The 22,726-nt window shown below is 36.5% G+C and overlaps 1 protein-coding gene across 1 annotated transcript in view; it reads left to right on the forward strand.

The window, feature by feature from the left end:
* Positions 1–22,726, forward strand: part of LOC102866288 (leucine zipper protein 2-like) — a 675,146-nt gene that overhangs the window by 346,739 nt on the left and 305,681 nt on the right. The window contains 2 exon segments of the mRNA XM_006883771.1: positions 7,055–7,172; positions 16,477–16,547. Of these exon segments, the coding sequence (XP_006883833.1) occupies positions 7,055–7,172; positions 16,477–16,547 (189 nt within the window).

Consider the following 22,726-nt stretch of genomic DNA (forward strand, 5'->3'; position numbering starts at 1 on the left):
TCCATTTTGGTCTTCTCTTTCTCTTCTGTCTTTGCAATGACCGTTAGCACTTTTCCTGGATGATACCCTTGATATCCTCCCACAACTCATCTGAAACCAAATACGTCTTTTAATTTCCTGGCTGCTGGTGCCAAGAGTGTTGATTGTGATGCCAAACAAACTAAAGCTGTTTAAAATCTCAATCTCTTCACCACCTATCTGAATGCTGCCAATTGGCCCAGTGGTGAGAATCTTTCTTTTCTTTATGACTTTCAATCCATATTGAAGTCTGCAGTCCCTCTCCCACCCCTCTTGGATCCTTTTACTCATTCTACAATAACAGTTTTCTATAATATTTATCGTTGTGGGACTAGGTTAGTTCACTCAGCATAATGCTTCCCAGTTCCTCCAAAGTTAGGTCATAATTTACAAAATCATTGCTCCTGTATGCTGCATAGTGTGTGAATGTACCATAATTTTTTTAACACATTTCTTGTTGTTGGACATTTCAGCTGTTGTCATGTTCTTGTGATGATGAATAATGTTGCTATGAATATTGTTGTACATATCTCCTTTTGTACCTCAGTTCTCATTTTCTCAGGGTATACTTAAATAGTGGACTAGCTGGGTCATATGGAATTTCTATGTTCAGCTTTTCGAGGAAGTGCCAAACTGCTTTCCAGAATGGTTGTAACCTTTTACAATCCCATTAACAATGTATAAGAGTTCCTTTTTTGCCACATCTTCTTCAACATTTATTACTTGCTACCCTGTTAAAATTTGCCACTGTTACTGGAGTGAGATGGTACCTCATTATGGTTTTGATTTGCCTCTGTCTTATCGACGGTGATTTGGGGCATTTTGTCATATGTCTATTTGCCATTCAGATATCTTCATCTGTGAAAATTCTTTTCCTGTGTTTTGCCCATTTTCCAATTCAGTTATCAGTCTTTTCTTGTGGAGGCTCAGGAGTATTCTGTAAACTTTTGTTATATGACTCTTGTCTGAGATGGTATTAAAAGCTACCAAATGGGGAAATAATAACAACTTCAACAAATGATACTGGTCAAACTGGACTTTCACCTTCAAAAAGTTAAACAGGATCCACATCTCACACTATACACAAAAAAAATCAACTCAAGTTTGATTAGAGACCTGGCAGTAAAGCCCAAAATCATGACACTCATAAGAGAGAAACTGAGATCAAGCTAAAGAGAGCCAGTCCAAGGTATAAAGAGACTTCCAAATACCGGAAGTGCACAGTCTAAAGAGGATAAAACTGGTGAATGGGACCTTCTAAAGATTAAATTTATGTGTGCATCAAAAACTTTCTTACAGGGAGAAAAGAAACCTATAGACTGGGATCTTTTCACTCTAAATGGATGATATTTTTGTTATCTTCCTATAACTCATCTGGTTTCTGCTCATTAGTTTTTAAGACCTCAAACCTGTTCCTGAGAAGGTTTTGAAATTCAGGTGGGTTAGACTCAAAGTCATATTTTGGTTTCCGTAGATTTGATTTAATTTTCCTTAGCTTCAGCTTGAACTCGCATATGAATAGTTGGTGGCCTGTTCCACAATCAGCACCAGGCCTAGTTTTCACAGCTGATACTGAGTGTCTCCAGTGGGTCTTTTCACAGACGTAATAGATCTATTTTTATGCTACCATCAGGTGAAATCCATGTGTATAATCCCTTGTTTATGTTTCTAATGAAATAGATTTGCAATGAATAATTCACTGGTTGTGCAAAATTTTATCATTCTATCTCCAGCTTCATTTCTGTCACCAGGTTCCGGCCCTCCATAAAACCCTATAAAAAGAGACCACCCTTGACTGTCCTCGGCCCATTTGACTCTCCCTTTCTGTGGTCAGATCACTTGGTGTCCCTCTCAGACCATGCATTAAAGGCCTGTTAATTTCTTGGGACCAATTTCCTCCTTTCCCTCTCACCCTCGACTCTTTTTCTATCTAATAGGTACATTTAGAGGGTGTGATTTGTTGTTATTTCTTTTATATAAATTTGTCACATCCTTTCCTATATTTTTCTTCATACTCAATAAAAACTCATGCGACACCTCCAAGTCATCTGATTTAGTTTTAAATAATACAACTTTTAATCTCAAAATATTAAACTGGATTTTGTATGTACCACACTTATTTAGATCTGCTATTTTATGTCAAGATGCCTCTACCTATGATAAATTTTCTTTATGTGTCCTTCACAGCCAACATTTGCATTTCTCTGTGTAGATTTTTATGTTGAGAATTGTTGGTAAAAAGTTTTTATGTTTTTATATTAAACACAATCCTGTTGCAGGTATGAATATGTCAAGCTTTGGTTATACATATATTAGAGCCTCTTTCCAAATGAAATTTACAGACATCTTTGCATGTGAAAACAGAACTCATTTTGACATATATCTACAGTAGGGTTGGGAGATTTTCTTAGTTTGTGTTTGGAGACTCTGAAAGCAATTATGCAAATAGCCTACTGGTCTCTGGGAATATTGGATCCAATACAAAGAAAAGAAGAATGGCTTTCAGATACCACATGGCACTTAACAAAATGATCCATTGCCTTGCTGCCAAGATTAAGAGGAATTTTAGAGCTATCTTGAGTTTCTGGAGGACAAGCATTGCAAATGTTTCCCAGGAAACAACTCCCTGTGGCCAGCATTTTAATATCCTAACCAAGCCAATAAGTAAAAGTCATTCTTATTCAATATCCTTTCCTACGAATAAATAAGAAAGAATCTACACTTTGAAATAGCCTTGGCAACTGGGTGAGAATAAATTAATTCTTGGTCATTTTCTATATGTTTCTGGGTTTGAAATCTAGCTATGTTTAATGATAATTCACATAGCAGTCCATTTCCTACAGAAAGTTTTTCAAATTCCTGAGAGTGGCATTCAAAGGCTTTGATAATGTAAATCCAACTCTTTCAGGTTTTACCCAATATCCCACTAGGTACCTTATATATAGGTTATTTGTTGATTTGAAATTTATATACACTCAGCACTTTCCTATCTCCTTTATTGCTACTTATATTGCTTCTTTTACTTAAAATTCACTTTTACCTTTACCTTTACATCATTAAATAATTCTGTAAATCATTCAATGGCCAACTCAAATATTTATATATTTTTTCCATTAAAGTTTTCATGATTGCTCACAATGAAGGTCATCTCTCTTAATGCTTATACCTATCACTTTGTCCTATTGCGTTTTGGTAACAACAACATCACTTTTTTAAAGAGCCCCACAGAAAGGAAGCAGTAAAAATATTTGCTGAGGTGTTTTTATTAATACAGAGAGGCAGCATTTGCAATATTTTGTCCTCAAACATATCTAGGTTTGAAGACTACCTTTTCCCAATTCTCCCTCTGTGATTTTGTAGAAATTATTTAAACTCTATTTCTGTTTTCATGCTTATCAACTAAAAATAATGTCACTTAATTTTGGATGATATTTGAAATTAAGTGATGGATTCAGAGTGTACTATATAGTCTTATATAATTGTAGAGAATTCATACAACTGTTTGTTTTAAGAAGAGATGACATGAAATTAATCAATATGGATGCTATAGTAAATGAGTTTTTTATATGTGGACACAAATGCTTCAGACAGGTTGAACACAGTTCTACATGTTTCCTATTGTTTTTATTTAAGTAAGTCTTTGGAGAAATAAGTTCTATTGCTCTCTAACAGGACTGCCCTAGATATTAGAATTTTCATGAAATTTAAAACAATGTTGATTACTGAGCCAGAAAACAAGGAAAGGTGGCATGAACAATGGGGTCAAAACACAAGACTATACAAGCCAGTTAATGAATACGTCTGTCAGCTCAATCATAAATTCATTAAATAGCAAACTAAAATAACATGTGTTGGGGTTGGGGGAAATACGCTGTTAGAATCTCATGGGTCCCGTAATACTGTAGTATATAAAAGCTGCTGTACACTCTTATTTAGTAGAATACAGACTTTTAAAATTCAGAATAAAATGAAGAAGTGGAGAGTATATATACAACACATAAATTCAGAGAAGGGGGTACTATAGTTGTGGGAGAATATTCTATGTAGAAAATGAGGTAAAGTATGTTTTCTGTCCAAATTTATAAGTGGAAAATAGGTAAATAAAATCTAAGGTTAATGAAATAATATAAAGGCTGGAGTTGAGAAGCCATTTGGTAGACCCAAATTTATTAAGCATCTTACTGTCTGCTATTGAATAAAACAATTCAAACTTAAGTAAGGAAAGATGTTTTTCAAAAAGCTATTCAAATAGAGAAAGTGCTATGACTTTGAAATCTTCAATCACTTTATAATGTAAATTAATTTACTTCCTGGATTATGGAAAGATTCACTACTGTATTCTAGTTGTATAAATTTCAGGTCAATTTCAACACTATTTGTGACAACATGGCACTAGGTAAACCCCTTAACTTAGGGGGGAAAAATCCTTGATATTAAATATTTCAGTTCTATAGTAAAACATATAGCTAAATATTATACTATTAAAATTTATGTATATAATGAGAGATGGACACTATAGAAGACATTGACCAATGATAAGTATAAAATTCGTGGCTTGGTACACATGCAGGTTTTATGTTGTAAAATTAAAAGCAGTAAGACTCTGTAGCCCTACACCAATTTATTGAGAATCTTTCTTAGAAAAATGTTTAAGAATATGGTCACTCGGGCAATGTAATTTAATTTTCATTTCTTAATCTTGCAAGAAAATTTTTAAAAAGTCAATATTTTCAGGAAAATCTTTTATTAATTGACCAAATCCCAGATATATAAGAAGAAATATAAATAAAGAAACAAGGAGACTAAAAGGAAGTTTAGGACCTCTTTGAAGAAAACCAACCAGAAAACTATTCAAGGCATCAAACATTTAAAGTGCTAAAATCTGTTTTAAGATGTAATCTGAGTATTATATTGCTTGCTGTACATGAGTATATACAAGTAAATGTTATTATGTTACATATACAAGTAAATGTTATTTTTTTTATGATTTACAGTATCATATAAGATTATTTTGGAGGTATGATCATTTCACAAACATCCAGGAAAAACAAATTAGGACAGAGAATGAGGATGCATAATTGGAACGATATAAACTTGTTCAATCATCATTTAACTTTGTTCAGAGCCATTGTTCACAGGGTCATATTGAGTCATAGTCTTCTTGATAGCACGTAACAACAACTTGATTAAAAGGAAACTTCACACATTTAGAACTATCTTATAATTGACACACACACACACACTCACAGAGCCTTTTAATTTCTTAGTATTGAACCATTTAAATTTATTTTACAAGTATGTGAAGAGCAATGGAGATTTATAATTTTTAAAAATGGGAGAAAGTCATGAATTATAATAGAAACATCTTCTATATAAAATTAGGATATGCTAGTGGCTGAATGATAAGAAAGTGTGCTGCCACCCAAAAGACACATGATTGTTTAATCCACCAGCTAATCTGTGGGAGAAAGTTGGATAATCTCCTAGTGTGTGATTTAATAGCCTTTGAAAACCCACTGGAGGGTCAACCATGAGCTAATTCAGACTCAACATAAAACTACAACATATGACATTCATTTTTATCATGAATAAGGCTATTTATGGTTTCCTGTTTTTCATTTCATTTTGTCAGAAGGGCTGTAAAATGCATCCACATCTTTATTGAGTGATTATGTTTTATTTAAATAAGTTAATTACAGTGGATTAAAAGCTTTATGTATAAGTTGTACTACTTAATATTTATAAGGTTCTGGAGAGGCCAAGGATAACATTGCATTTTACTGAAAAAGAAAATAATCTTTATTGAGTTTGAGAGATTTTACGCCAAGCATGAAGTTGGAGATTTCAACTCCTATTTCACTAAAACCTTTCTATGACTTCTATCTCAATAAAGGATTAAGTTAAGCATTTGACCAAGATAGAAGAATAGCATTATTGAATGTCTAATTTTATATTTTGTAAAATGAATATTATATTTTCTGTTTTATATTTTGGCAATTGCTATGTGAGAAAACTGTGGGAGCAGGAGAAATGTGGATATATGTACGTGTGTGTGTGCGCGCGCACGCGTGCGTGTGTGTGTGTGTGTGTGACATGCATGTGTGTATTCGTCCTGGTATAACTTTCGGATAAGTTCCTTATTAAAATGTCTATAATTCCACTGCAATTATTGAATATACTAATTGATTTTCATAGAGCTTTACATCACCCAATTACTATTATCCTTACTTTAGTTTTAACGTATAGATGTTGTTGTTGTTGTTGTTGTTGTGTAACATAGGATCAAAATCAACCTATAGGTGACCCTATGGTGGGTTTGCAGAGGCAGTTAATCATACAGGAGAAGACAGGCCATCCTTTTGCCACAAAGGGGAACCACGTGCCTTTGGGATTTCAGGGCAGCTCCTTGCTGCTAGGCCACTTATTAAGCTAGGTTAAGGTTGTTCTGGTGGGTCTTTCTCAATGAGTTGCCCTGTTATCTCTAAAAACAAGCCTCTTTGGTGATGTGAATCCAGCAGTGCCTTCTGGGAGAAAAGAGGTTAATCTTTCTGACTGTGGTACACAGTGTCAGAAACACAATGGAAGATCGGCTGGGAGTCATTTCTGACTCTACTGCAATGAATTTTGAGCTGTTAATCAGGGTTAATCTCTTTATTCTCCTGTCAAATTCTACTCTTATCAAAATTTGTAACTCTGACACATGTTTGTCCACATGATGCTATTAAATTTCAAAGATTTGAACATAAAGGTATTGCTATGGACATAACTGTTTTAGAGGAAGCAGGTGAAAGACTAGATTATTCATGAAGAAGATGTAAACTACTGGAGCTTAGTTGACGCTCACTGTGAAAGAAAACATTTGTTATAAAATGAGATAGTTTTATAACCTTCATCATTAGGGAGTAAAAGTAGCAACCTAGCAATTGATGTTTCAATTAATGTAGATGTTGCTGAAAATTGAGTATTTTGAGGGAAGGAGCTGCTGCTGAAAAGAAGCACTTTTGGTGGAATCTCATGCCTTTTCTTTCTGCGTTAGACAGGACTATGAAGAGCTGGAAAAGCAGCTGAAAGAAGTTTTCAAAGAGCGTAGCACCATCCTCCGTCAGTTGACGAAAACATCCAGGGAACTTGATGGAATTAAAGTCAACCTTCAGGTGAGTTGAAAACTCATTTTCTGAACAGCAAAGGACAGTGCACTTGATTTTCCTCAGTGGATTAACATGTAAAGACTCTTGAATTCTTAAACTGCTTTGAATATATTTCTAGGCTCGACCATGGCAGTTATTATTTATTATTATGTGGGCTTGGAAAGGAAATGACATTTGAAATGCAGTCTGGGAATATGTGGTTTGCAAATACAAGCGTGAGAAAATTGTGTGCTTGGCAAAGCCGTCTATTACTCAACAATTTCTGAGTTCAATTTGACCTCTGTGTTTTTCAGATTATAAAATGATGAAAACTAATTATGACCAAGTGTTAAATGAATCCAGGAATGACATCCAAAGGCGTATTTTAATGTCCCTATAGGAGAGTCCTGAAGATTCTTTAATAAGCCTCATTACTGAAATGGGTAAACGCCTTAGAAAGGAGAATGTCATCTGCAGAAATGTATTAAGACTAGAATCTCAATTAAAAACAAAAACAAAACAAAAAACCACAAAGGCAAGGTCTATACCTCCTTTTTAAAAAATGTTCTAAAAATATGTGATATCTTTTTTAATATTTGACTTAGATATTGTGTTTATTGAACACCCACTATGTGCTACATACTTCAGAAGAGATATGCACTCACTTACTTTGGGCATTTTGCTATGAGGGACTTTTCCTGGGAGAGGAACATGATGCTTAGAAAGTTAGATGGTCTGTGAAGGAGAGAAAGACCCTTGACCAGGTGGATTGACACATTGACTGCAATAGTGGGGTCTAATGTCTTGGAAAGTGTGAGGATGGCACAGGATAGGACATGGTTCAGAACTGTTGTTCCTAAGATCACTGTGGGTCGTACTAACAACAAAAACAACTATGTGCTATAAGCCGCATATACATTTTCTAATTTAGTTCTCATTGCATACTTATTGGGTAGATGATATTGTTCTTCTTTTCCTCTGTTATCTGTATTTAATCAGGCTTAGAGAAAATGAATTCTTTTTTTAGAACACACTCTTAGTTTTCCTAGGGACATTATATCAGAAAATGAGTGGCTTCATTCTGATCAGGTTTCTAAGGCTGTAAAACTTTATGGGAAGTTGCTGCCCATGTTTCTTACTTGAGGTGACTGATGGTTTCTAACTTCTGTTCTTCTAATTAACTGTCCTATATGTGTGCAAAGTATTGATAAAACACTGCCTAAGAGATGCTTGAGTGAAATTATATTTATTCCCTCATAATTTTTGAGGCCAAAGTTTAAATTAGAGTCTTGTGCCAAGACTCTCATTAAATTCTGCTGTCAGTCCATAATCTTTGGCTTTAATTTGATCCTTACAAGTGCTTCTGCCTTACCTGTCACAGAATACCTACCTTCCTTCTGTGTGTATAACTGTGTTTCTTTGTCTTCTATTCTTTATATATTGCTCAGAGGAGATTAACATCCACTCTTCCCCTGTGTAACACTATTAACTGATAATAGCTACAAAGAAAATCCCTCCTCAAACAAATCCACATCCAGACGTATGGGGCCTAGGAGGGAGTTCAATATATCTTTCTGAAGGATACAGTTCATTCTATAACTCAAAATGAATTCACAAATTAAATGGAGGGAGTCTGGTTCCAGAACTGTCTCTTATTTATTGTAGTATATTGTTTCTGAACTAATTGAATGTGGACACATTCTTGTATCAGGTACTGTTCCTATAGATTTTATTTAATTTTCCAAGATGTCTCTACCATGTTATTGTTTCATTTTATGTAAAGAAAACTCTGAGAAAATTGAGTTATAGTAAGGTTAAGAAACTGTATAGATAGTTAGGGGTAAGAGCTGAACGTAAAGTCCAAGACCTAGTGCCAGTAGTTGTATTCCAATTTGAAAAAAAAAAAAAACTAAATAAGAAGATAAGAACTCATTCACATTCTTGTGGGACACAGAGACAGGTAGCAAGATAATAGTACGTGAATAAAAGTGTTATGATGGAATTGTGCAAAGTGTATTAAGGAAATATTGCAAAAGGGATATTTGTAACAAAAGAGTGAAAATGGTTTTAATAGAAAGCTAAAGCCTGAGTTGTGGCTTATCCATAAGTGAATTATTTACCAGGTGGGTAAGATGAACGTACATTCAAATTCAAATGCATTCTGAGAGATGTGTGACACCTGGTACATTGAGAACATTGGAAGCACAGTCACATGCCCAGGTGTGCTTACGTTGTACCACATTCTCTTTTTCTATCTGTAGCCTAAGCCAAGACATCTAATTACAGTGTGGAAAATAGTTTGGCAAAGGTGAAAATGTGTTCAGTTAAATCTTCTGGGGGAAAAATAATTATCCTTCAATAAATTTATTCATTGAAGCAGTTCTGACTTCCAGCAACCTTCCATTGGGTTTCTGAGGCTGTAAGTCACAATGGAGGGAAACTGCTCATCTTTCTCCCTCGGAGCCTCTGCTAGATTTGAACCACCGCCAGTGCACAGCCATTGGGCATTAGGGCTAGCAGCTCACCTTGCTACGGACTCTGCTATCCGAGCTCCCTCTACTAAGTAAAGGAGTTGGGACTTTTTTTTAACTGTCTTGTTTATGTTACCCATTGGAAAGGATGTTTTTCATTTCATCCAATCCTCTTAACAAAGAGTTCTGGTGATGTAGTAGTGTGCGGTGTGTGCTAGTCAAAAGGTTGCATATCTATTTCAAATCTGTTGGCACTTGTAAGGGGGAAGATGGACAGTGTCTCCCGATTTAACCTTTACAGCCTTGGAAACCCTAAAAAGGGTCACTAAGAGTCAAAATCTATTCAAAATCAGTGGGTTTGGTTTCATTCCTGGCCAGGAGATTTAAATATTATACTTATTGTACAAATGAAAACTGCCTTAAATATGCCACACGAATTTCTTAAAGTCATACATCTGATGAGTGATGACTCTGTTTTTCAAATCTTTTGTTAATTATATGTCACTATATATCGCTCAGTTTGTTTTCAATGGTGCTTTCTTGAACACAAGAGCTTAGAAAAGCTTGTACATTTTGTGTATGCAGTAGTTGGATGAGATAGTATCTTAGATAAGTATTATAAGTTATATTGATTAACCAGGTGTCTGGAAAGGCACTAAGGCAATATTTCTTTGAAAATAATTTTCCTGAACATTGTTGAGGAAATAATAATCTAGTTTTTCAAAGTGGATGCTGGTTACCACCACTGATCATCACCTATATCTTATATCTGCCCTTTTCATTCCTATTTTATAGGTCTGAGATTCTTCTTCAATTTTTGAGAACAATTATGCCCCTTTTATAAACTAATTTCCATCAGAGACTCAGAATAGAGCAACTAGACACAGGTTTGCTAAATGAGACAGTAGAATTTTCTTGGGCTTTTAAGTAAGGGTTTTCAGATACTTATCTCTGTTGACTATTCCAATAACTGACTAAATAAAGTTAGCTTATCAGAATTCTTATTCCAGTTTTTCATATGAGAATGCCAAAGGGTAGATATTTGTGACCTGTCCAGGGACCAATCTTAATGCACTTTGGTCTATAAAGCCATGATTAATGACCTTTTCTCTACTTTAATACCTTTGCTTGCTTTCTGTGTATAAGGATCACCTTTTATTGATTCACGATTATAATCTTAGACTCATGAGGCCGTTATTGTTAGAAGGAAATTTTTTCTTGGGCACTTCATCCATACAATGTTTATAGTACTTTATTAAAAACTGGCATTTTTTTTTACCTTTTATTGTGATTTCAGTGAAAATCTACAGAGCAGATTGGTTTGTTTCCAATAATATATGTACAGTTTGTTTCATGGCATTGTGATGCCCTCAATACAACAGTATTCTTCCTATTTTTACTCCTTTTGTTCCTTTTTCTCTATTCCCTCTTACTCTCTGGGCTTTATAACTGGATCAGTGTTACTCTTCCGATATCACTTGGTTATTTGTAATAGGAGTACACAGTTCCTCAATATTATAATTCACCCCATCACTCACTCTTTCAGATTGAGTCAGAACCAACTCATAGCTCACCCTCTAGTGGTTTTTCAGAGACTGTAAATCACATAGGAGCAGATTGATCATTTCCTCCCTTAGAGCAGATGCTCTGATTTAAACAACCAGAAAGGGCCTGTGTTGAGTGAGTAGGGCTACTCCACCAGGTAGCCTAATCCTGCAGATTGTTTGACATACAATCGAGACACTGTGGTGAACTCTTTTAAGGCATGAAGCATTACACTCATCCATAGTCTTGGGTGTTTCATCAGTCTCTTTCACTCTAATGATCCAGATCTTTATTATTATTATTTTCTACTTTGTGCAAGGCACTCTCTATATATCCCTGCCAGCAACAGTAACTGGTTACTATTTAGTTCTAACATCAGCATCATAAAAATGGAGGTTCTTCTGTTCTATAAGTCTTTTCAACTAATTTATTCCACATGCCTTTGACATTCTTCATTTTTCTTTTTCTGGACAGGGCAAGGGATGTGGCAGACAATAGTTTTGCCTGAGGTGGCCACTGAAACTTTAAAGTACTAATTACTATTCCCTAAATGACAATGTAGAATAGTGTTTTGTTGGACTATGTTATGTCAATTAACATTGATGTCTTCCAAAACTATGGTCTTGAGTTTCAGATTCAGCCTTCCCTTCCCATAGATTCTTTGGCTGTGACTAAGATTATTATGATAGATGGAGAAAGGATTGAAACTATCAAGAATTTGGTCTTACTTGAGCACATGGTTAACACACTGAGTACCAGCAGTAAGGAGATCAGGAGACACAGTGCTTTAAGCAAGTCTACTGCCAGGGATCTCTCCAAAATACCAAAGAGAAATGATCTAAGTTTGAAAACTGAGGTGTGCCTGATTCAGCTCGTTGTCTTTTCAGTCACTTCCTATCATCTGAAAGCTAGACAGTGGATAAGGACGGCAGAAGAATTGATGTCACTGAGGTGTGTTGTTGGAGAAGAATACGGATTATCCCATGAATTGCCATTCAAGAGCACAGATGTCTTGGAAAAAGTGCATCAAGAGTTTTTCTTGTATGCAAGGATAATTAAGCTTTGCCTCTCATATATTGGACATGTTGCTTAGAGAGGATATTCCTTAGAAGGGGACATCATGCTTGGAAAAGTGAAGGATCAGCAAAAGAAGAAGACTCCCAACAAGAACTTACCCATAGCTGACCCTCCAGCATGTTTTCAGAGGCAATTCATTGCACAAGAGGAAATTACCCATCCTTCTCCCTTGGAGCACCTTGTGTATCTCAACCATGTGCCTTTGGGATTGAAGTGTAGTTTCCTACCACTAGACCATCAGAACTTACTTTTATCCACTTGGCTACCAGAAATCCCATTTAGAAATACATGGGTCCTAAAAAGTTGAATTGTGAGATCTCTTAAATTGTCTTTCTTCTTTCTAACTGTCAGTCATATAGGCACTTCCGGTGGGCAGAGTGATCTGTTTGTGATTAATAAAATAAGCAAGGGCCACATGAGGATGGCCATATCTGACCTTTACCAATTTCATAAAGGGAAAATCTCCATCAACAGAAACAACCACACAAAACCAATTTTCATAAGGTCTGGCATGTCCCCCATGGGCCTATAATTTTTTCTACTCCTCTCAGAAACAATCTAGCTGCTTTACTGCATCTAAAATCCAATGTCCTAACCACACAGAACCACACTGGGGAAATCAAAGGGTACAATCCAGGTTAGTAGCTGAATATAGCTAGGACAGCTTCCATAATGTTCTTGCAGGCTCCTCAGCCTTGAGCCTCATTTTAGGCCAATGTTGGTTACCAAGTTCTCAGTCCTCCCAATTATGGCTCTCCACACACTCTAGTCCTCCAATAAACTAAGGCAGAAGACCTTACCTCTCGTTTCATGGAGGGTAGTAGTCCCAAGGTCAGTTCTGTCTCATGTCTGGTGGCTAATCCTCTACTACGCCCACTGCTGCTGCTGTAAACCTAGCTGACACTGGCCCCTGCTAAGTCAAGCTGGCACAAGGGTAGCTGTTTCTGAATGGTGCCCACTGCATGCCTGCTCCTCCAATTCTGCCACTGATGCACTCAATTTGATGATGAAACCACCAAATCCACTGTGAGACTAGCCATCCCCCTTGTGGACAGGCCAATACACCTTATTCACATATTCCCACCCATCTACATGGCAAAGTGAGTTAATGAATAAGGCTGCCATTTAGAGCAATAATCCCTTAACACCGCAGTGAGAGGTGGTGCAAGGTTTGGGAGTGACAATGGCATCTTCCCCTTGCAGAAGCCAAGGATGTCCACTTTAAGTTATAATGAAGATATGCTGGAGGAAATGGAGGAAAAATTAAAAAAAAAACACAACAATGAAAAAACCACATTTCTTAGGTCACAGTGCATCTATTGGTGCAGCTGGCTATATCATCCTAGACTTAGTCAAAAGCAAGAAGTGCCCAGAGCCCACTGTCCAACCACCACCACTTATGCTTTCTCTACTCTCTAAACTCTCCACCAGAGACCTGTTTCTTTCCTCCCTTCTTCCTCATTCTGTTTGCACTTGCCGGAATCACCTGACCACTCACTTGTTTTAATGTCTCTTCCTCTTCCTGATCATATTCTGCTTAGTTTCACTTGGATGGATCTGGCCACATCTTTGTATCTGGGCCGTGAGGATTCCTCAACACTGGCATCTCCTCGCCCTTTTCAAAATGATTGGACTCTACTTTGTCTCTCTCACAAACCCCTGTTTTATTGTCTCTTTTTCTAATTGCTGTTTACTCAAATTCTTCACATCCTATTTTGGTGATCCGTGATTGTCACCATTATTCATTTTACTTTATTTTTGGTCTTGCTGTTAGAGAATTACTGAGTAGAACAAGAATACCAACTTGTTCCCTACTCTAAAATTAACTCTGACTTTAACATGAGATTGAAACATTGTGAGGTAAGATACCATACCTTTACATAGTCTTTATGTAACTTATGATACATTTTTGTTCAGTATTGAGGGCACAAAATGTTAGTCCTCTTTGCTATTATCAATCTGTCACAGTTGCTCCTCCTTAAAATACTATTATTACCTCACAATTTCAATTTGTAATATCAAGAGAAAAATACAATAAGCAACCTTGCTAGTTCTTAGGGAAGCTTTACTGGTACTTTCTTGTGAAAAATAGCCCAAGGAGTTCTGCAACTTTAACTCATGGTCTGTGAATGTTTAATTTACCTGATTCAATGAACACTAATATGTTTTCTTTAGTACTTTGTGTACAACATCTATTAAAAGTTTAACATGTAAAAAAAAATTAGAAGAAAAGTTTAACATGTTCTTCCTTGTGTATTCTAATGAATTATTAAAATAATAAATAATCAATATAAATTAGGTACATACTTTTGACTGCTGTGATCTTGACTTATTTCCCAATTTATGTAGGGAAGTTTTTTATGTTCCCTTGTACTTGTAGGAACTAAATCAGGGTTGAGTTAACATGTTTATTGTTATTGTTGTTGTTATGTGCCGACGAATCAGCTGTGGTTCATAGCGACCCTATGTATAACAACAGCCATAAACCCTGCTCTATCCCTTGCTAATCTTACTGTCTCTGATACACCTACATCCATTAACCCAGTGACTGAATCAATCTGTATCATTAAGGGTAATCCTTTCCTGTACTGTCCCTCCACTCTCTGAAGCATGATGTCCCTCTCCAAGGAACTGATCCCGCCTTGCAACATGTCAAAATTGTGTCACACTTAAGACAAAAACCTTCAGAAGAGCAGAATGTGTGTGTGTGTGTGTGTGTGTGTGTGTGTGTGTGTGTGCTTGTTGTTTTTTTTATGTGTTGTCGAGTCACCTGCAACTCATAGCAACCCTATGTACAATAGCTCTAAACCCTGCTGTATGCCTTGTCAATCTTATTGTCTCCAACACACCCATCCCCATTATCCCAGTGATGGAATCAATCTATCTCATTGAGGGTCTTTCTCTCCTGCACAGTTCCTCCACCTTCCCAAACTTAATATTTCTATCTAAGAACTGGTCCCTCCTTGCAACATGTCCAAAGTATGTCCGACAGAGCTTCAGAATCCTTCCCTCCAAGGAGCAGACTGGCTTCACCCTCTCCAAGATGAACTTGTATGTTCTCCTAGCAGTCTATGGTATATTCAATACTCTTCTCCATTTCAAAGGCATCAATTCCCTTCTATCCTCCCTAGTCATTGTCCAGCTCTGTGATGTATATCAAGTAATGGCAAAGACCGTGGCCGGTATCAGGCACACCTTAGTCTAGAGACTGACATTGTTGCTCCCCTGTACCTTGAAGAGGTCTCTGACAACAAAGTTTTCCAATGCAATTCATCTTTAAATTTCCTGGCTGCTGGTACCAAGAGTGTGTATTATAGAGCCAAGCAAACTTAAGCCTTCAACAATCTCAATCTCTTCACCATTTATCATGATGCTGCCAATCAGCCCAGTAGCGAGAATCTTTTCTTGACATTGCGCTTCAATCCATATTCAGTCCTTGACCTTCTTCAGCCAGCTCTGCAGGTCCTCCTCAGTTTCAGCAAGCAGGGATGTGTCATATATTTTTTTAACTTATTTTTTTCCTTATTGTGTACCATCAAATCAGATCCGACTGGCGCAGGAGGATATTTCCCCTCTTTCTCCAGCCGAGCACTTGGTGGATTCAAACCTTGTGCCTTCAGAATTGAAGCACAGCTTCTTGCCTCTAGGTCACCAGAGCTCCATCAGGAAATATATTTTATAATTCACCTACAAAGACATCAGATGCTTGGAGTGTGATTCTCCCTCTATTGAACCTCTAGTTCATTCTCCTTCACTTGGATATTAGCGTATACACTGGCTGTCAAAATTCTAAGCATATAAATAGGTATATAAATGTCTGATGTTTTCTTTGACCTCAACAACCTATTGTGATAATTTTGTTCCAGGGTATAGCTGCAAATATACAGTGTTCTAAGGATGGTGAAACTGTCTCACATACTTTGAGCATGTTGTCAGGAGAAACTAGTCTTTGGCAAAAGACATCATGCTGGGAAAGGTGAAGAGTCAGAGAAATAGAAGACTTTCAAAAGATGGATTGACTCAGGGACTATAACAACCACGAGCATGTCGGAGACTTTCTGAGTGGGGCAAGATCAGATTTTTACTGTTAATAGGGTTGCTATAAATTATGATCTAGTGCTCAATGGCACCCACCATCACCATCACCACCACCAACAACAACAAAACAATAGTCAGAAGTAAAATGATCTTTTATTTAGCGCCTGAATAAGATCTCCTTTTCTCACTTTTGTTGCCAGTCTTTGAAAAATGATGAGCAATCTGCCAAAACTGATGTTCAGAAGCTTCTGGAATTAGGCCAGAAACAAAGGTAAGACTGGATTTTCTGCTTTTCCACCTATAAATTCTATTTCCACCTATAAATTCTATTTGCCATAGTGGCTTCTGTAACTATCATTTTTCCTCAATCTGTAAACACTATGTCAGTTATGTAGATAAGATTTAAGACAGTAATTAAAAAGAGAAGCAAAGTCAAAATTATTTTAGTATCTGATAAGGCATTGGTTAATGTTTTCTATCCATTTCAAAAGCAGTAAAAGTAAGCTGATAAACTTACAATAAACAGATCCCATTGAGAATTTCTAGCTATCTGGAATTAGGCTTACTCCACTGGAGTATGCAAATCATTTATTTCACTTAATCAGCTTTTTCATACACTCAAGTGGCTTAGTGGTAAGAAATTGTACTACTAATACAATTATATGAGGTTCAAATCTACCAGCTTCTCCATGGAAGAAAGGTGGGTAATCTCATTGAGTATGATTTCCTGTCTGAAAACGTGCTAGAGGATCAATTATAGGCAATTTTTTCTGGTAAACAACAACAATATTCAAATTCAGATTCCAGTAATGAGATTTGGGGCTTGATATACTTCCTTTCTAATAGGCCTCATTGATGATGTAGATTGTTTACAAGTTACAATTTGAACATTCAAGATTTATAATTCTTTAACTCTATTTATATTAGTAAGATGTTGCTACAGAATTCTGTTTATCAAGAGTCAGAGCTCAGGGTCTGCCTTTAACAGACTAAAACTTGATAATAATTGTGAAGATGGTAAAATATTAATAATTTTATTAACCACTTAGGTAGACTTAATATAATAATATTAATTTATGCTATTGAGAGCAAAAACCTTTGCTCTTTGAAAGCAAAGTATTATAAAATATTTTTCTACATGCTGTAAAATGTATATGGTTCTGAAGGAGTTTGTCAAAGAAAGGTAAAGATGTTTAATGGAGAAATAAACATCTATTATATGTTTATTAGAAATTCAACTAGAGGCTTACATATATTTTCTTGCATAATTCTCACAATGACCTTATAAATTATATTTTAATATTTCTTATTTATACATAGGATATTATTGTTGGAAGTAATGAGAGTTCTTTTGATTCAAATTTAAATATATTAGTAATTCTTAGCATATTGCAGGGCATAAGCCCAGGAGACACATCTCCACAAACATCCCATTCATAAGTGGAAGAGACTTTATTATACATTAGAGGTACAATTCCAAAATGGCTGGGTTCCTGGACTCCTTTGTTTGGGGCCTATTATAAAGAGACAGACAAAGGAATGATCACTGAGCTCTCTTACAGGTGGGTCTTAATTTATGACAGGAAAACCATGTAAAGTATGTTACAAGCCTTGAACCTTAATTAATTACTCATAGACATATTACAAAAGCCAATTACAATTTATTAATTCATTAATGAATTAATAGTAATAATTGCACTTCATCTGTTACAATTGATAAAGTATCACAACATAGTGATTCATCAATTCATAGAAAGCATTGAACAGTTAATTGCAATTTATCTACTTTGCAATTGATAAATTCATCACAGCATACTGATTCATTAATTCATAGTAAACATTGAATAGTTAACTCCAATTTATCTATATTGTGATTCATAAATTCATCACAACATATTGATTCATTAATAGTGAATCAACCCTGGGATCCCAACTCATCTCTTTCTTTTGCCTCTCATGGTGCCTGGTATGGTCGGGGTCCTCAGCTATTTCAGCAGTTCACAGCCACCAGTGTGGCCAGGGTCAGCAGCTCACCACCACTAGTGATGCCGACTGTGGGTAATATCATCAATTACTCACATGTAAGTTCAAATTGAGGCCAAAGAAAATTAAAATAAGTGCCCAGGAACCAAGATATGATCTTGGATCAATTCAGTCTGAGTTTTGTGATCATATTAAGACTAGGTTTGAGGCATTAAATATCAATTATGGAAAACTGGATGAGTTGTGGGATGATGTCAGGGATATCACCCATGAAGAAAGCAAATTTTTTTACAAAAACAGAGGAAAAAGAAAAAGAAAATGGTTCTCAGAAGAGACTATAAAGATTGCTCTGGAGCATCAAGAAGCCAAATCTGAAGGAAAATATGTTGAAGTGAAAAAGCTGAAGGGATTATTTCAAAGGGCAGCTCAGGTGGACAAAGCACAGTATTATAATGAAATGTGCAGAGAGCTGGAATTGGAGAATAGAAAGAGAAGAACTTGTCCTGCGTTTCTCAAGCTGAAAGAAGTGAAAAACAAATTTAAAACTCATGCTACAGTATTGAAAAATGCTATGGACAATATATTGAATGACTCAGAAAACATCAAAAGAAGATGGAGGTAATATGCAACCTCACTGTACCAAAAAGAATTGATTGACACTGAAAAATTTCAGAGAGTATCATATAAACAGAAGCCAATGGTAATGAAAGCAAAAGTGGAAGCTACTTTGAAGACATTGGCAAAAAATAAGGCCTTAATAATCAAGGGGATACCAACTGACTTGTTTCAGTTAACAAAACTAAAAAAAAAAAAAATTAGAAAAACTCACCAATCTATGCCAGGAAATTTGGAAGATGGCTGTTTGGCCAACAAATTGGAAGAAGTCCATATTTGTTCCCATTGACAAGTGTGATCCAACTGAATGTGGAAATTATAGAATAATATCATTGAAATCACATGTAAGCAAAATTCTGCTGAAGATCATTCGAAAATGGCTGGAACAGTACATAAATAGGGAATTGCCAGAAGTTCAAGTAGGATTTAGAAGAGGCTGTGGCATCAGGAATATTATTGCTGATGTCAAATGGATCCTGCTGAAAGTAAGGAATATCAGAGGAATGTCTATTTGTACCTTATTGACTATGCAAAGGTTTTTGACAGTGTGGATCATGGCAAGTGGTAGCTAACATTGAGAAGAATGAGAATCCCAGAGCACTTAATTGTGCTCATGCAGAATGTATGACTGGATCAGGAGGCTGTTGTGCGAATGGAGCAAGGGAGCACTGCAGGGTTTGGGAATGGGAAGGGAGTTTGTCAGGGTTGCATTCTATCTCTATAACTGTTCAATCTATTTGCTGAGCAGATCATCTGAGAAGCTGAACTCTATGAAGAGGAATGTGGCATCAGGACTGAAAGGAGACTTATCATTATGCAGATGACCCAACCTTACTTGCTGAAAGTGAGGAGGACTTGAGACATTTGTTGCAGAAGATCAAGGAATGCAGCCTTCAGTATGGATTATGTCTCAATATCAAGAAAATTGATTCTTATTACTGGACCAATATGTAGTGTCATGATGGATGGAGAAGAGACTGAAAGTGCTAACAACTTCATCTTGCTTGGATCGACAATTAACACCCTTGGTATGAGCAGTCAGGAAATAGAAGACACATTGCACTGTAAAAGTCTGCAGTTATGAAACTTTCCAAAGTATTGAGGAGTAATGATGTAAGTTTGAGGACTAAGGTGTGTCTGATTCAGGTCATAGTCTTTATGATTACTAACTATATAACTGAGACCTAGACAATGAGTAAGGGTGACAGAAAAGAATTTATACTTTTGGATTGTGGTGTTGGAGAAGAGCAGTGAACATCCCATGGACTGGCAAGAGAATGAACAGACGGGTCTTGTAAGTGATAAAGCTAAAGTGCTCTTTGGAGGCAAGAATGATGAGGCTTTGCCTCACATACTTTGGACATGTTGCTAGGAGGTGCTATTTATTGGAGAGAGACATTATGTTGGGAAGGGTTGAGGGGCAGCAAAGGAGAGGAAGATCCTCAACCAGGTGGATTGATACGATGACTGCTGCCAAAATGGGCTCTTGTTGTGTCAGGAAGTGTGAGGACAGGACAGCAAGATTGGGTTAAGATCTTTACTTCATAGGATTGGTTTCAGTTTTACTCGACTCGATGACACTTAACAACAGCAACAACAAAAAGGAGTAGGTAAAGAAATTACACAAATTTCATCTGGTGGAAAAAGTGATCCCAAAGTAAGTCAGAAATTTTCTCCTTTAAGAAGAAAATTAGTCAAATGTGTGAAGCAGGAATCTGGGACTGTGAAAAATGGGAGTGTGGATCACAAATTATGTTTCACATTGATAAGAATGGAAATCACAGAACATTTAATTGTGCTCATGAGAAATCTATACTTAGGTGAAGAACCTGTTGCCTGAATGGAGAAAGGGAACATTTATTTTCATGGTTTAAAATTTAGAAGAGTGTGCATCATAATGAATCCTTTCTCCATTTTAAATCTGTTTGCTGAGAAAAATAATTCATGAAGCTAGACTCTCTGAAGAGGAATGTGGCATTAGGATCAGATGAAAACTCATAAATAACCTGTGTTATGTACATGGTGCAACCTTACTTGCTTACAGTGAAGAGGACTTTCTAAGCAAGGCAACACTTGGCACAATCATGAACTACAGAGCAACTATGACTTTTTTTTATTTTTTTTATTCTGTGGCAGGAAGTTCTATCACTTTTTCCTCCTCTGAGAGATCCTGTCTCTGTGTCTTGTACAGTCTTTTTTTTTTTGGGGGGGGGGCGGATATCTTGCTTTGGGTTTTCTTATGGCGTTTGAAGTTGTTTGCTTCTTCCTAGATATTGTGGTACTTTGGTTCAGGGGATAAGAATCATGGGCCCCCTGTCAGGCTGGATCCTTGGTGGTGTGGTCTCCAGTACTCTCCTTACTACTGAGAGCCAAAATGAACTGCAATAGAGGTTGATAGGGTTTGGGCTTCTAAGCCCTCTAATCACTGCTGCTCAGTGGTCACAGGGCAGACTCCAGGCCATCTCCAAGATGCTGATAGAATCTCAAAAGATAAATTTCTGACCAGAGGAAGGTGTGGGCCAGACTTCTCATCTTCTACTTACTGTTGTGGTGCCAGAGCCAGATGTAGCTGCCTACCCTCTGCCCATTGCGTCCTAGGACAGAGATGTTCCAGGCCCACTCCCTGATGCTAAAGTAGATACCTACCCAAAGGCAGGTATGACTTCTTGCACTCTACTCCCTTCTACAGGGACTAAGAGATGTTCCAGGCTCTCTCCCTGCTGTTGACATAAGTACCTGGCAGGCAGGCGGTGTGTCTTCCCAGCACTCCACTCACTGCTGCAGGGGACAAAAGGATGTTCCAGGCTCAGTAAATCACCTCTTAACACACCTATGCTTAATATGAATCAAGCATTTGTGCTTCACTGAGTTAGTGCTGAATAATTATAAATGACATTTAGAATAGAAATAATTAGTGAAAGGACACTAAACAACACTGAAAATGATGACTTGGTAAAACATTCCATATAGGAAAAATAGAATTTGCAGTAACATGAATATTAAAGTGACCCAATAAAGAAGGTGCAGTGATTGGAAGGGCAAAGAAATCTGGAAGATCAGACTTTAAAGTTGAATACTTAGAACAGGATCAGAGATAAAGCCCCTTAAAGATTGACATAGATTGGATGTAAGTAATGAACAATGTATTTGTTGTTGTTGTGTACTGTAGACTTGCAACTGACCCATAGCTAGTGCTCAGGTAGGTTTTCAAAGGCAAATAAACTCAAGGGAAGATATTCTACATCCTTCTCCCCACAGAGCAGCTGGTCATCTTGAACTGCGTACCTTCAGGATTACAGTGTAATTTCTGGCCACTAGGCCACTAGTGGCCTTAATAGAGAACTCATTTAAAGTAGTACTGTGATTTATAAAATGGAAGTAGTACTAACGATGATATACTAGAATATGTATTTTAAGGAATTGTTCTACCCATGTCCAGCAGAATAAGAGGCCCAAAAGTCCAAGATAAAGAAAGTATGGATGCAGAATGGTCACCCCATGAGTAAGAAGAAAAAAAAAAGGAAAAACAGTAGATTCAACCTTTTTTTTTGCCCCAAGAGAGACAAAGAGTAGGAAGTAGCTTTATCTATGATGAGTATTAGTTAAAGCTTATTTTTATAGCCTGTTGATATTTTCCTAAATTGGCTACAAGCATTCTAAATAATGCATAAACACCCTGATAAAATGTGAAAAATGTGGTCAAATTTTATAACAGTTAAAAGTCTTTAGTGTACAGTGTGAGTCATTTAGATGATGTACCCAAGTATTTAATTGAAATAACTAATCAGGACTAGGGATTTTGACCCTGTGATTTAAAAGTTTTATTAAAAACTAGCAAACTGCTTTAAAATG

This window comes from Elephantulus edwardii, unplaced genomic scaffold (assembly GCF_000299155.1).
Source record: "Elephantulus edwardii isolate Elephantulus edwardi_28Jun2011 unplaced genomic scaffold, EleEdw1.0 scaffold00029, whole genome shotgun sequence".
Classification (NCBI taxonomy): Eukaryota; Metazoa; Chordata; class Mammalia; order Macroscelidea; family Macroscelididae; genus Elephantulus; species Elephantulus edwardii.